At 42.9% G+C, this 13331-nt stretch overlaps 1 protein-coding gene across 5 annotated transcripts in view; it reads right to left on the reverse strand.

Moving 5' to 3' along the window:
- COL4A5 (collagen type IV alpha 5 chain) overlaps positions 1–13331 on the reverse strand; it is a 294489-nt gene that overhangs the window by 136639 nt on the left and 144519 nt on the right. For all 5 annotated transcript variants that reach the window (XM_033947291.1, XM_033947290.1, XM_033947293.1 and 2 more), the window contains exons 14-21: positions 12138–12191; positions 11997–12053; positions 9746–9790; positions 9588–9641; positions 7330–7371; positions 6934–7063; positions 4051–4224; positions 1294–1377 (exon numbers count right to left, since the gene is read on the reverse strand). In XM_033947291.1, the coding sequence (XP_033803182.1) occupies positions 1294–1377; positions 4051–4224; positions 6934–7063; positions 7330–7371; positions 9588–9641; positions 9746–9790; positions 11997–12053; positions 12138–12191 (640 nt within the window). The remainder of the gene's footprint in view (positions 1–1293; positions 1378–4050; positions 4225–6933; positions 7064–7329; positions 7372–9587; positions 9642–9745; positions 9791–11996; positions 12054–12137; positions 12192–13331) is intronic.

Consider the following 13331-nt stretch of genomic DNA (forward strand, 5'->3'; position numbering starts at 1 on the left):
CTCCCTTTTGCCCCGATCGTGTCGGGGAGTCGGGGGGGCAAGAGGGCTTGAGCTCCCTCTTGCCCCGATCGTGTCGGGGGTGCCAGGGACCACACTGAGTCACCCACCGTACCACCCGATTCGGGTAAGCGCAGGTATCGGTGGGTGGCTTATTTGCGGGGGGGTGCCTTATTTTACATTTTTTTCTAAAAAGGGGGGGCTGTCTTATTTGATGGCCCTGCCTTATCATCGGGGAAACACGGTAGAAAAAAAAAAAAATGAACAGTTAAGTCCCAGTTTTTGCCGCTGAGACTCTGCCCTCTCTCACTGTAAAATTAGACTCTACTTAGTCTGTCTTTAAATTTAAAAAATGTGTGTTGTTTTAAAAAACAATTATGTTTTTAGATGTATCTAAATAAAAATAATAACCAAAAATTTATCTTTTTTTATGTCATCTTAGCATATTTTATGCTACAGAACGAATTATTTTTTTTAACATGTATTGTTATGGGAAAACGCGTTTCACATAACGAACTTTTCGCATAACAAACTTGCTCCTGGAACGAATTAAGTTCGTTGTGTGAGGCACCACTGTATTTAAAAAAATTGAACAGTGCCCATAAGGACATGATTGTTAGAGCGATTCGGTCAGGGAAGCAATTAATTTATCAATCAAAGAAAATACTTTGTTTCCAGGATTATTCCAGTAAGGTAGCAGTGCAGAGGAAGTTTATATTGAGGAATAAGAAACTTTCATTACTTCTTAACACTTTGTAATATGTGTCATCTTTCATTATGGGGATAGGGAGGGAATTTGTTTGATGATAATAATAGTTGGAATTTCTTGAATTGTATATTTATATAATTAATTTATTACATTGTTATATTTTAAAAATTTTGGGGGGGATGTGAAGGGGAGGAAAGGTATAATGAATAGGTAATATGGGAAATATATTTTGGAGAAATGATAAAATTATTTATGTAATATTTGAGGTTTGAATTTAATTGTAATGAGCATATATTGTATTATTGTATATTTGATTGATTTCTCAATAAAATGTTTCAAAACAGACAGACAGCGGCCAAGGAAAGACGGAGAAAGAAAGACACACACACATCTATTCTAGCACCCGTCAATGTAACAGGCTTATCGACTAGTGCTCTTATAATTGACTAATTGTCTCTCTCCCTCCTCACCCTTCCCATGCCACATTGGAGTTTGCCCATCATAATGTTTGGTTATCTTTCTACCAGCTCCAGATTTCTATATTTGATGAGGTTTGGAACAGACTAGGGAAACAATGACAGACTTACCTTTTTGTCCTTGCTCCCCAATAAAGCCTTGCTCTCCTTGGAGTCCTGGAAGGCCGGGTGATCCAGGCTGGCATATTTCCCCAACTGCAAATCAAATTTAAAATATATTATTGCTCTAGGTCTCTTCATTACAGATAAACCATGCAATAACAGCAGGCAACAAAGTTATGGTCACATTCAGTGGAATATACCCAACTGATATTCAGCCTGTGGACCACCAGGAATATCTCCAGGTAGGCTCCTGGGTCTATGGAGGGAAGGAATGGACAGGGGCAGCTTTCAATTTTCTTTGGAGATTTGGAGAGAGGGTCGCAAGATCCAAGGTGAGTTTAACTGGGCACCAGTCAGTATTCAGACTGTTGCCTAGTTAAACTTGGTGTATAAAGTTAGGACAGCCTCTTTTCTGTCCTAACTTTAGGCGCTTACCTAGACCAATCTCTGCTCCACTCCTGGCCTCGCCGGTTAGGGGTTGGATATTTAGCAGCAAAATTCAACGTCCAGTTAAGTGCTACCGAATATTGCCGGTTAGCCTCAAGCAAGCGATTTAAATGGCTAGAAGCCACTCCTGGACATTTAAATTGCTTTGAATATCAAACCCAACATCTTTAAAGTACAATATGGAGTAATTACTTAGTTGGTAATTGTTTTTACTTGAATTACCAGAGGTGTGGGAATGTTTCCTGGGTCACCTTTGGCCAAACTTATGCTCTCTAAATCATGCCTTGAGCCACAGCATCATGATTTCTGCAGTTTTGTGGAAGATTTGCTGTGCCATCAAGGCTTAGATTAAACTTCTGTTTATATTTTGCGGTACAGTATCCTCTCCCCAAATTTGCGGTTCGCGGTTCACTGACTCAGTCATTTACGGTATTTTCTGACCGCCTTTTCCGGTCAGAAAATGCTGCAAATGACTTCCCTATGCTGCCTCTTATCAGTTCCGCACAGCTTCAACATTCGCCTGGAGACTCAGAAGGGGTTGGCAAATGCGACCAGGTAAGAGGCGCAGCTCGAGCAAGAGGAGGGGGGGGGGGGGGGAGTGCCGATTACAGTACTCTTCCAAAATTTGCGGTTTTTCACCATTTGCAGTCACTCCGCAAATGCAGCCCCCAAGAAGCTCAATGCTGACATTAGCGTCTAGCGTGCATGGCAGTTAGTGCGCAGTTAGTAAAAGGAGCCCTACGTATATTTTTCCTAAAAGGAAACTTTGTAATTTGATCAGCTGAGCCGAGTGTGGTAACACTGTTCCAATTTCTCATCTTTTTAGATTGTTATGCTGGCTAGCAGGGTTTTGTTACATATGAAATATTAGCTTATCATTTGTTGAAACATTCAAAGAACTTGAATTTCTTTAATTTTTTAAAAAATTAGTTCTAAAGACCTCCTAGTACAATAAATTGTCTTTCTTTGTATTTAAAAAGCCTTTTTATTGGATTTAAATAGACTTTTGATTCCAATAACTTTCAGGTTTTATTAAAATCTTCATTTTACCCATTTATTATTTAGGTAAAGACTAATTTTGTAAACCTGGTCTTCCTTCCTTGGGAGAATTCCTGCTGACAAAACCCCGGCTTCCACAACTACAAAACTAAAGGGCTGAGAGGAAATCACATAAAAGGGTGAAAGGTTACATTAGCGTTAGATAGGTAAGCTCAAGGATTTTCTGGACAATTTCACTGAATGTGTAGTTAAACTTTGAAATGTGCTGCAAGAGAATGTAGTGAAAGTAGTTAGCTTAGCAGGGTTTAAAAAAAAAAGTTTGGATCTCCTAAAAGAAAAGTCTACAAGGCATTATTAAGATGGACTTAGGAAAAATTCACTGTTTTATTTACATTACATTAGGGACTTCTATTCCGCCTATACCTTGCAGTTTCTAGGATAAGCAGCGTAAAATCTGTTTTACTTTTTGGGAACTTACTAGATAATTGTGACATGGTTTAGCCACTGTTGGAAACAGGATTCTAGGCTTGAGGAACCTTTGTTCTGTCCCAGTGTCTTATGTTAAGAACATAAGAATACCCTTACTGGGTCAGACTAATGGTCCATCTAGCCCAGTATCCCATCTTCACGGAGGCCAATCCAGGTCACAAGTACCTGGCAAAAAACCCATATGGTAGCAACATTCCATGCTACCAATCCAGGGCAAGCAGTGGCTTACCCCGTCTAATAGCAGACCATGAACAATTCCCCAAGGAAACTGTCCAAACCTTTTCTAAAACCAGCTATGTTAACCTCTCTTACTACATCCGCTGGCAATGCGCTCCAGAGCTTAACTATTTTTTCTGCAGGTTTTGAATGCCAAGTTCCCACTATCTAGAATACTCTTTTTCAAACTTGAGTAATAAAGGATTGTCTGCTTTTAAGGAAGACATTAAAAGCTTTTATTTTAAAGGAATTTCTGGGCGTGCAATTAATTTTATTTTATTTATGTATGTATATTTATACTGTTAAGTTTCCAGAGGCTGACTGATTTTTAGAGTTTTTTTTTTAAACTTTGTATTCTGCATAGAACTTAATGGATGCTTACGGAATATAAAAACCCTTGTAATGTAATGTAACCTAATAAACTAGTTAGAATCGATTCTACCCGAGAGGGCGAAGCAGCTGGACCATCAAACCCTTTCAAATATCAGCTGGAGATTTTTTTATACCCTCAAAGAACTCTTAATTAGCCAGAAAACAAGCACCAAAATGTACAATTTATAAACATCTAAGAACAGAAGTGTCCAAAGCCATTTTCTTCTAGCGGTCCGAACTTACCAGAAGGAGCAGGAGGCCCGGGAGGTCCAGGAGGCCCCTGAGGTCCAGGTGTGCCACGCTGTCCAATTACTCCGGGAGGGCCTGGTATGGCAAGTCCCGGAAAACCAAGATCACCCTTCTGTCCTCTCTCTCCTGGAAAACCAGGTGATCCAGGTTGGCCAGTGCTGGAAATACCTGAGCAAGAAGAGGGTTGTTTGTCAATGGTTTTAATGTGTATACAGTAACCCCTCCGAATCCACGGTTTCAGTACCCTCGGATTTGGTTATTTGCGATTTTTTTTTTAAACAAAACTCTGCATTGGACCTTCCCCATACCTTACCTGGTGGTCTAACGGTGATGCAGGGTAGGAGCGATTGTTCTATGCTCCTGCCCCGTTCTACGCTGCAGCCATTTTGATGACGGCTCTGCATGGGGCAGGAGCGTAGGACGAACAATCCTGCCCCGCGTCGCTGCTAGACCACCAGGTAAGGAGGTCTGGGGAAGGTCCGGGAGGCAGGAGGGAGTGGGTCAGAGCTGGCCCTAAAAATTATCCACGATTTTTCAATATTCGCGGGCCGGCTCTGCCCCTAACCCCTGCGAATATAGAGGGTCTGCTGTATTTATTTCATATTACTACCCTCCCTCCCTCCCTCGTTAGCAGTAAAAGCTCTAACACTCATAGAATTCTTATGTGCGTCAGACCTTTTTCCGCCGTGGCTGGCGATAAGGAAACGCTAATGCAGCTTCCTAAAGGGGGGGAGGGGTTCATGTTTATATCTTGAAATGCTGCCACAACCATTTCATGTGGGAAGTAATGCATTAATGACATTGTATAGAAGAGTTCATCACCCCACTTTGTGAAAGCAAATCGCATCCTTTCCCTTGTGACTTCCAGCCCAGACGGAATACAGCGCACTTTTATACTGGTTCATGCTGGTTACTGTGGCCAATTTGGCCAGTATAAATGTGCAGCAGTTGCCAGTACAAAACTGCAAGAGGATGATGTGAGATGATCAGGGCCTCCTGACCCCCCCCTTGCCGCGTACCTTTTTAATTTTCCAGGCGCGAGCAACGTCACGGTGCGGGGCCCGGAAGTAATGTTGGAGAGAGGCGACACCGACACGGGCAGCAAGTTCATAATGCCTGCTCGCCCAGAGAAAATAGGAAAGGAAGGGGAGGTCAGGAAGGAGCAGGAGGGGTGGAGAAGAGGACAGGTGCCAGTGCCCCTCCCCCACTTACTACACCACCATGTAGACAGCATAAGGCTGGGTTAGGTTACTTCAAGACTGGAAACACACATCAGAGAATGACAAGGGGATACATTTTTCCCCATCCCTGCAGGAACTCAATTTCCACGTCCCGTCTCCACGGGTTTCGTCGCTGTCCCTGCCCTATTCCCATAAGCTCCACCTTAACTGCACAAGCCTCGAACACTTATGATTTTAAAGTGTTTTGAGGCTTGTGCAGATGAGGACGGAGTTTAGGCATTGGTGGAATGAGGCATTATGACATCACAATCTGAGCTCTAGAATGTTGCTACTTATGATTTTAAAGTGTTTGGGGCTTGTGCAGATGAGGACGGAGCTTAGGCATTGGTGGAATGAGGCATTATGACATCACAGTCTGAGCTCTAGAATGTTGCTACTTATGATTTTAAAGTGTTTGAGGCTTGTGCAGATGAGGACGGAGCTCAGGCATTGGTGGAATGAGGCATTATGACATCACAATCTGAGCTCTAGAATGTTGCTACGTATGATTTTAAAGTGTTTGAGGCTTATGCAGATGAGGACGGAGCTTAGGCATTGGTGGAATGAGGCATTATGACATCACAATCTGAGCTCTAGAATGTTGCTACGTATGATTTTAAAGTGTTTGAGGCTTATGCAGATGAGGACGGAGCTTAGGCATTGGTGGAATGAGGCATTATGACATCACAGACTGAGCTCTAGAATGTTGCTACGTATGATTTTAAAGTGTTTGAGGCTTATGCAGATGAGGACGGAGCTTAGGCATTGGTGGAATGAGGCATTATGACATCAGACTGAGCTCTAGAATGTTGCTACTTAGGATTTTAAAGTGTTTGAGGCTTATGCAGATGAGGACAGAGCTTGCAGAAATGGGGCAGGGACAGGAAAAGAACTGAAATACGAGGATTGACTTAAGAAACTGGGAAATTGGAATACGAGGATCGACTTAAGAAACTGGGATTGTTCTCCCTTGAGAAAAGGAGACTGCGAGGGGATATGATAGACCTTCAAAATACTGAAAGGAATCGACAAAATAGAGCAGAAAAAATTATTTACATTGTCCAATTCGACATGGACAAGAGGACATGGAATGAAGTTAAGGGGGGACAAGTTCAGGACAAATTTCAGGAAGTTCTGCTTCACGCAACGAGTGGTGGACACCTGGAATGCTCTCCCAGAGGAGGTTATTGCGGTTAGTCCGTCCTAGGTTTCAAAAGCAAACTAGATGAACATCTCCTACGAGAGGCATAGAAGGATATGGGTGACTAAAAATTACGCCAGATGTACAGCTGGCGGGGCCTCCGCGTGTGCGCATCGCCGGACTTGATGGACCGAGGGTCTGTTCTGGAGATGGCGCTTCTTATGTTCTTATAAGAACTTGCAGGGACAGGACGGGAAAATGAGTTCGTTACTGTATCATTCTCTAATACACATGTACTGTACATTGATTCATAATTTCCAATAGGAAAAGCAGCAAAGATGCAATACTTAACAAAAGGGGCCAACTCAAATAAGAAAACCATTCACTATTCTATGCCAACTGATACCAAAATAGTTAGCAAGTGCCGAGACCCATCATTACAGAGGCTGGTGAATGCATGACTTTATCTGTGGATTTTCAGCCATGACACAGAAAATTGGCCTGGTAGATTTTTACCCGGAGGTCCTGGAACTCCCGGAGGACCCTGTGAACCAGTCAATCCACGCTCTCCTTTCTGTCCCGGAAGTCCCGGCAATCCCATGTTGCCTTTTGGTCCTCCTCCACCTGGCCCTGGTCTTGTGATGACCTATCAGAAGAAGCTCCCCTGGTTATTCCCAAAGTTCATACAAAAGCAACAATGTTTCACCAATCTGTACTTTATATCGTATGGTCATTGTCACTATCTGAGCGATAAAAGTCAAAACAATACAGGAAACCCTTTCTATGAGAATCTTTAAACCCTGGTTTCGGTATAATAATGGTCAGCCGTGTACTCTTCTTTCCCAGTAAAACATGGCACATCGAAGACAGGAGGAAATCTGGAGCACGTGGCACAAAGGAAATGGAACTCACCGGTCCAGGAGAGCCAGGAAAGCCACGGTCACCTTTCATACCCTGCAACATGAGCACAAAATATTACTCACTTCATAAGAGCCTACGACATTTCTTCCCAACGGAAATTCAGAATGGAATTATCTTTCTGAAAAACTTTCAAGGAAGCCACCAGTAAATAGCAGGGAGATGACAAACAAGTGAGATGGACATCAAGAGCCCGATTCTGAAAATGGAACCCGCAAAATTGGCGCCTACCATGTATCGATCGCCAGTAGGGGCTGCGTCCAGAATCACGTCTATTTTCTTCCGCAGACGCCTTACATGTAAGCCGGCATTTTGCAGGCCTACATTTAAGGTGTCTGACTCGTGCCTACGAACGCCTAAGGCCACTTCCTGTGTAAACCACGACTCCGCCGGCCTTAGGCGTCCATAGGCATCCCTAGACATCTCAGCAGGTGTGCAAACAACACTTACATTGTAGGTGTCCTTTGCCCCATTGATTTTTATTTTTTTTTTTTAAATGTGCGTCCCTACCGCTGCCTACAATCGGGACGCCATATTTAGAATCGGGCCCAAAAGGTGCACAGTAGTTATTATTATTATTGGACTAAGGATATTTCTCAGGTTTAAACAGAAATGAGTAGATTAATGTGGGGCTGAAGTCTATTCAGAAGTTACAACATGGAGTACTATTCCAGTTGCAGGTAACTTCCTTGATCTAGGCTTATCTACCTATTCCTTCCTTCTAGACAGTTGTCTACCTTATTTAATGGCAGATCCTTCTACAGTACACCCCCGCGAATTCACGGTCGGCGATTTGCCGACTCAGCCATTCACGGTATTTGCTGACCGCCTCTTCCGATCAGAAAATAACGCAAATGACTGACCAATGGAAAAGCTCTCTGTTTTCCCTGGCCACGCGCCTCCTGCGCACCCGTCCACAACGCAGTGGGAGGGGACAGCAGAACTACAAATTCCCTCCTCCCACCACCAACATGGCGATCGCATCATTCCCGACGTCAGCCTCTTCTCGCGGAAACCTGGAGCGCGCTTCCCGTGCGGGGTTGTGCAGGAGGAGGAGGTTGAGTGCGCAGGAACGGACAACAGGGAAGCCAAAACGCCGTCGATTAAGGCGACCAGGTAAGCGGTGCAGCTCGGGCCGGAGCAAGAGAGGAGGAGGAGTGCCAATTACAGAACTCTTCCGATACTCACAGTTTTTCAACATTCGCAGTCACTCCACGAACGTAACCCCTGCGAATTTCAGGGAAGTACTGTATACCATTTATTGAACGGCTTACTTCCTTTCAGAATTGTCTCATGAAAACTTGCCACTGAATTAAGTGGCGTTGTTTTGATACCCGTCATCACAAAGGCATCCTTAGATGCAGACCAACCGTAGCCCTTCCTTGCGAAAATGCCCAAGGCCATCGTCTGAATTTTTAGAATATCGTATTTGTCTCAGTCCCTCGGAAGTTGAATTCAGGGCCTTTCGCACTACTGAAACAGCACCGCTAGTACAAATTATGGACGCCAAAATGTTCCTTTCTAGAGACAGGGCTGTGATCTTATTGCAGCGTTTGATACAGTCGACTATAGCAGTTGTTCCCAATCCTGTCCTGGAAGACCTCCAGCCAGTCAGGTTTTCAGGATAGTCTTAATGAATATGCATGGAACAGATTTGCATACCTGTCACTCCATTACATGCAAATCTCTCTCATGCATATTCATTACGGTTATCCTGAAAACCTGACTGGCTGGTGGTCCTCCAGGACAGGGTTGGGAACCACTGGACTATAGCATTCTTCTGTACCAGCTAAATTCCCTAGGCATTGTGGGAAATGCGTTAAAAAGATTTAGCAACTATTTGTCTTAACAGATAGTATAAAGATGAAATGAAAAACGCTTTTCACAAGAACTGGGTATCTCCTTATGCTACCTCAAAGCTCCCCGCTCTCACCTTTACTGTTTAATGTGTGTTTGACCTCGTTTGACCAATGGAGTTTTTAAATGTATCATGGTAAATGGTTTTAAGGTTAATGAAGAGAAAACTAAATGGCTCTGGTCAAACTATTGTACAAATTCTGTCTCCGAGGAGCTGCTACTGCCTGACAGACCTTTCTGTAAAGATAGAGCGTACATCCAAGGTTTTAGGTGGTCATTTGCATCCAACTTTCTCTTTTGACCCGACTAGGAACAGGGCCCAAAAATTAAAACATTACAAAAATGATCCCACCCTACAGCATACATACTCTTAGCAAACAAAGAACCCTGCTTACCTTTTCCCCAGGTCTCCCCGGAGATCCTGGTATACCAGATTCACCTTGAAAGCCCTTGAATAAAACAAACGGGACAAAGGATGGGGTTATTTCACGACATCGTCAAGGAAAACGGCTGAAAAATGACCCCTGGAAACAGGAATCCCAGCGGCACTCACCCCCTCGCCTGGTAGGCCGGACTCTCCATCTTTGCCAGGTTTCCCCTTCAAAAAGCAAATGCAATTGTGTGACTTTATAGGACAGTCTTTTTATCTGCGAAACTTGAGTATCTGAGAAAGCGTCGGCAGAACAGGTTTATCCATGTGCTCAGTGAATCGTGTAATCAAGATTACTTCCACATTGCAATCTGCTCTTTAATAAGAGGTTAACACATGCTTGGGCTGGGGCTTCCCACTCTTCTAGATCACTAGACTGAAGTGTGGCACAGTTAGCAAGCCAGTTGCAAGGATGAGATGCAGCCGCGGGTATGCAGAAGATATTTGGCTAGTCCCCTAACCTTTGAAACCTTCCTCCCAGAGCATCATTTGTAATCACTACCACAGGCCCCCACAATATGCCACAAGGAGAGGTGGACTCTGTTTTGAATTTTTTTTTCCTTTTAAATTGTACTCTCCACTGTATGACTTGTGTTTGTTTGTTGTAAACCGCCTAGAACCATTCTTGGTCAGGCGGTATATCAAAATCAAATTATTATTATTATTAAAATCTCCTGCCAAACTCCAGACAGGATACTTTGCTTCGGAGGTGAAGAACATCCAGCGTTACCCTTTAGAACTTTCAAATTGTTCTCAAAGAAAATGACAATAAACCAAAAAAACAGACTGCAGAATGGAATGTACAAGGTTCAGGAATATTTATTAAAAATCTATATAAAATTGTCATCCAAAGTAGGGACTCCCGGAAGAAATTTTTGCCTTCGACTCACACATTTTTAAGTGATTTTAAACAACCAGGCTGTGCACCACATGACTCTCGTCTTGTGATACATTGGACATTTTGGACCCCTGAGGAAGGAGTGTGTCTCCGAAACACAGACCATGTTGGGTCCGGACTCCACTCGTATATGAGAGTCACTGCTTTGGAGTACAATTTTATATAGATTTTTAATAAACATTCCTGAACCTTGTACATTCCTTTTTTTTAAATTAAGTCTTTGTTAATTTTCCATTACTAACAAAAAGTGCAACACAATATTCATATCAGTAACAATAACAATTAAGCACTTAAATTTGATCAATAGCATTGCAACAATATAAGCCCTCCCCCACCCCACAATTACATCTAGGAATCACATTAAAGATATATCCCTCCCCCACTCCCCCCTGAATGTGTTTGAATTATACCAGTAAAAAGAAGGATAAAAGAGCTATAACAATTGAACAAAAGACGTCAATGGACCTCAAATTAAGTTAAATATCTTAGAATGTCCTAGTATGTCGGCATTCATTTTCTCATACCTATAGCTTAAACATAAGCTCGCCCACCAAAAAGAAAAATTAAGTTGATCACAATTTTTCCAATTGCGAGATTCATCTGCATGGCTACTCCAGCTTGGTTTTTCTTATTGCATAGAACCTTTTGGTCCCCGGTTAGATTGCAAAGGTTGGACAGTGCTAAATCTAATAGATGCTGGCACTGTCATCTTGACATAGGGACATTGGATCATTTACTATACTATTGTCCCTCGACACTCAACTTCTGGAAATCCATCTGGGGTCAAATTATTACGATATTGGAAGTCCCTTTATCTCTTTCATATGATATAATATTATTTGGAACAATATTATTAACCAAAAAAACCTATAAGTGCAAATGAGAATAAATTGCTCCTCATCATGACAGGAGTGGCCATACAGATGATAATGAAAAATTGGGATAACTTGAACTATAGTTTTTGGTGAGAGTCCGTATGTCAAGTTTATAAGTTTGAAAACATTTTTTCCACGCAGAGGGGTCATCATAATAAATTTAAGGAAATTTGGAGCCCATTAACAAAATATTGCAAATTATGATATATTAATATTAATTCCCTTTGATTTTTGAAAGATTGCACATCCAGGAGGGGAAGGGGGGAGGGAGAGTGGGAGGGGGGGAGGTGGGGTATGTGATTGGAATAGAGTGCATTTTGTTATATTACTTGTTTGTTCACTTGTTTGCACTATATATTTGATTTAAAAATGAATAAAGAATTTAAAAAAAAAAGAAAAAGCAGGCATTTATAGCAGAGCCTTGTACATTCCATTCTGCAGTCCTCTTTCTGTCTATTGCATTCGCCTTCACTGCAGACTTGTTGGATCTCTCTTTCTTTTTGCCTCAAAGAAAATGACTCCATGAAAAAAAGGTAAGGTCGTCATGCCGTATTAGAAGCCACTATCAGATCTCAAAGGAAGCTTGGAGCTTGCTACTTACTCTCTTGCCTTGTTCTCCCGGTTCTCCCTTTTCCCCTTTCGTACCGCCTGGTGGACCCTAGCAACAGATTCAAACTTCAGTCTCAGTCCATGCAGATAAGAGTGTTCTGAGAGGAAGCCAGAAGGCTCACATCTTACTTACAGGGAAACCTCTGGGTCCTGCAGGCCCCATCGGGCCATGTTCACCAGGATCACCCTGTCAAATGTGACAAAAAAGATCAAATTATAGAAAAAAAACCAAAGCACCCGAAGGCAAAACTAGTGCTACTACAAAGAAACCTGGTTACCTCCAAACAAAGATCATATTAGCATCAATATTTAAAACTAGCTGATTACCCGGCGTTGGCCGGATATTTATTTATCCCAAAATGTCCTACTTGCCCCACCCCCCACGTGCCCCACAGGAATGTCCCTCTCTATGGGGTTGAACTTGGACTTAAAACAGCATTGGGAGGGTCAGTATTCATCTTAGTGAGCCCAAAAACTATGGGGTAGACAGTAATATCTGTTGTCTTCAAAAATTTTTACTTGTCACCCCCACAGTATTTGTTCCCAGATAGTAAGTCATATGTATACCAAGTTTGGTTGAAATCTGTCCATGCGTTTCAGAGTTATGCTGTGTATGTACGTACATGTACGTGTGTGTGTACGTACGTGTGTGTGTGTACGTACGTGTGTGTGTACATATGTGTGTACACGTGTGTACACGTACGTCTGTGTACACGTACGTCTGTGTACGTGTGTGTACGTGTGTGTGTACACGTACGTCTGTGTGTACGTGTGTGTGTGTACACGTACGTCTGTGTGTACGTGTGTGTGTGTACACGTACGTCTGTGTGTACGTGTGTGTGTGTACACGTACGTCTGTGTGTACGTGTGTGTGTGTACACGTACGTCTGTGTGTACGTGTGTGTGTGTACACGTACGTCTGTGTACGTGTGTGTGTGTACACGTACGTCTGTGTACGTGTGTGTGTACACGTACGTCTGTGTACGTGTGTGTGTACACGTACGTCTGTGTACGTGTGTGTGTACACGTACGTCTGTGTACGTGTGTGTGTACACGTACGTCTGTGTACGTGTGTGTGTACACGTACGTCTGTGTACGTGTGTGTGTACACGTACGTCTGTGTACGTGTGTGTGTACACTTACGTCTGTGTACGTGTGTGTACACTTACGTCTGTGTACGTGTGTGTACACGTACGTCTGTGTACGTGTGTGTACACGTACGTCTGTGTGTACGTGTGTGTACACGTACGTCTGTGTGTACGTGTGTGTACACGTACGTCTGTGTTCACGTGTGTGTACACGTACGTCTGTGTTCGTGTGTGTGTAC

The sequence above is a fragment of the Geotrypetes seraphini genome, chromosome 5 (genome assembly GCF_902459505.1).
Source record: "Geotrypetes seraphini chromosome 5, aGeoSer1.1, whole genome shotgun sequence".
Classification (NCBI taxonomy): domain Eukaryota; kingdom Metazoa; phylum Chordata; class Amphibia; order Gymnophiona; family Dermophiidae; genus Geotrypetes; species Geotrypetes seraphini.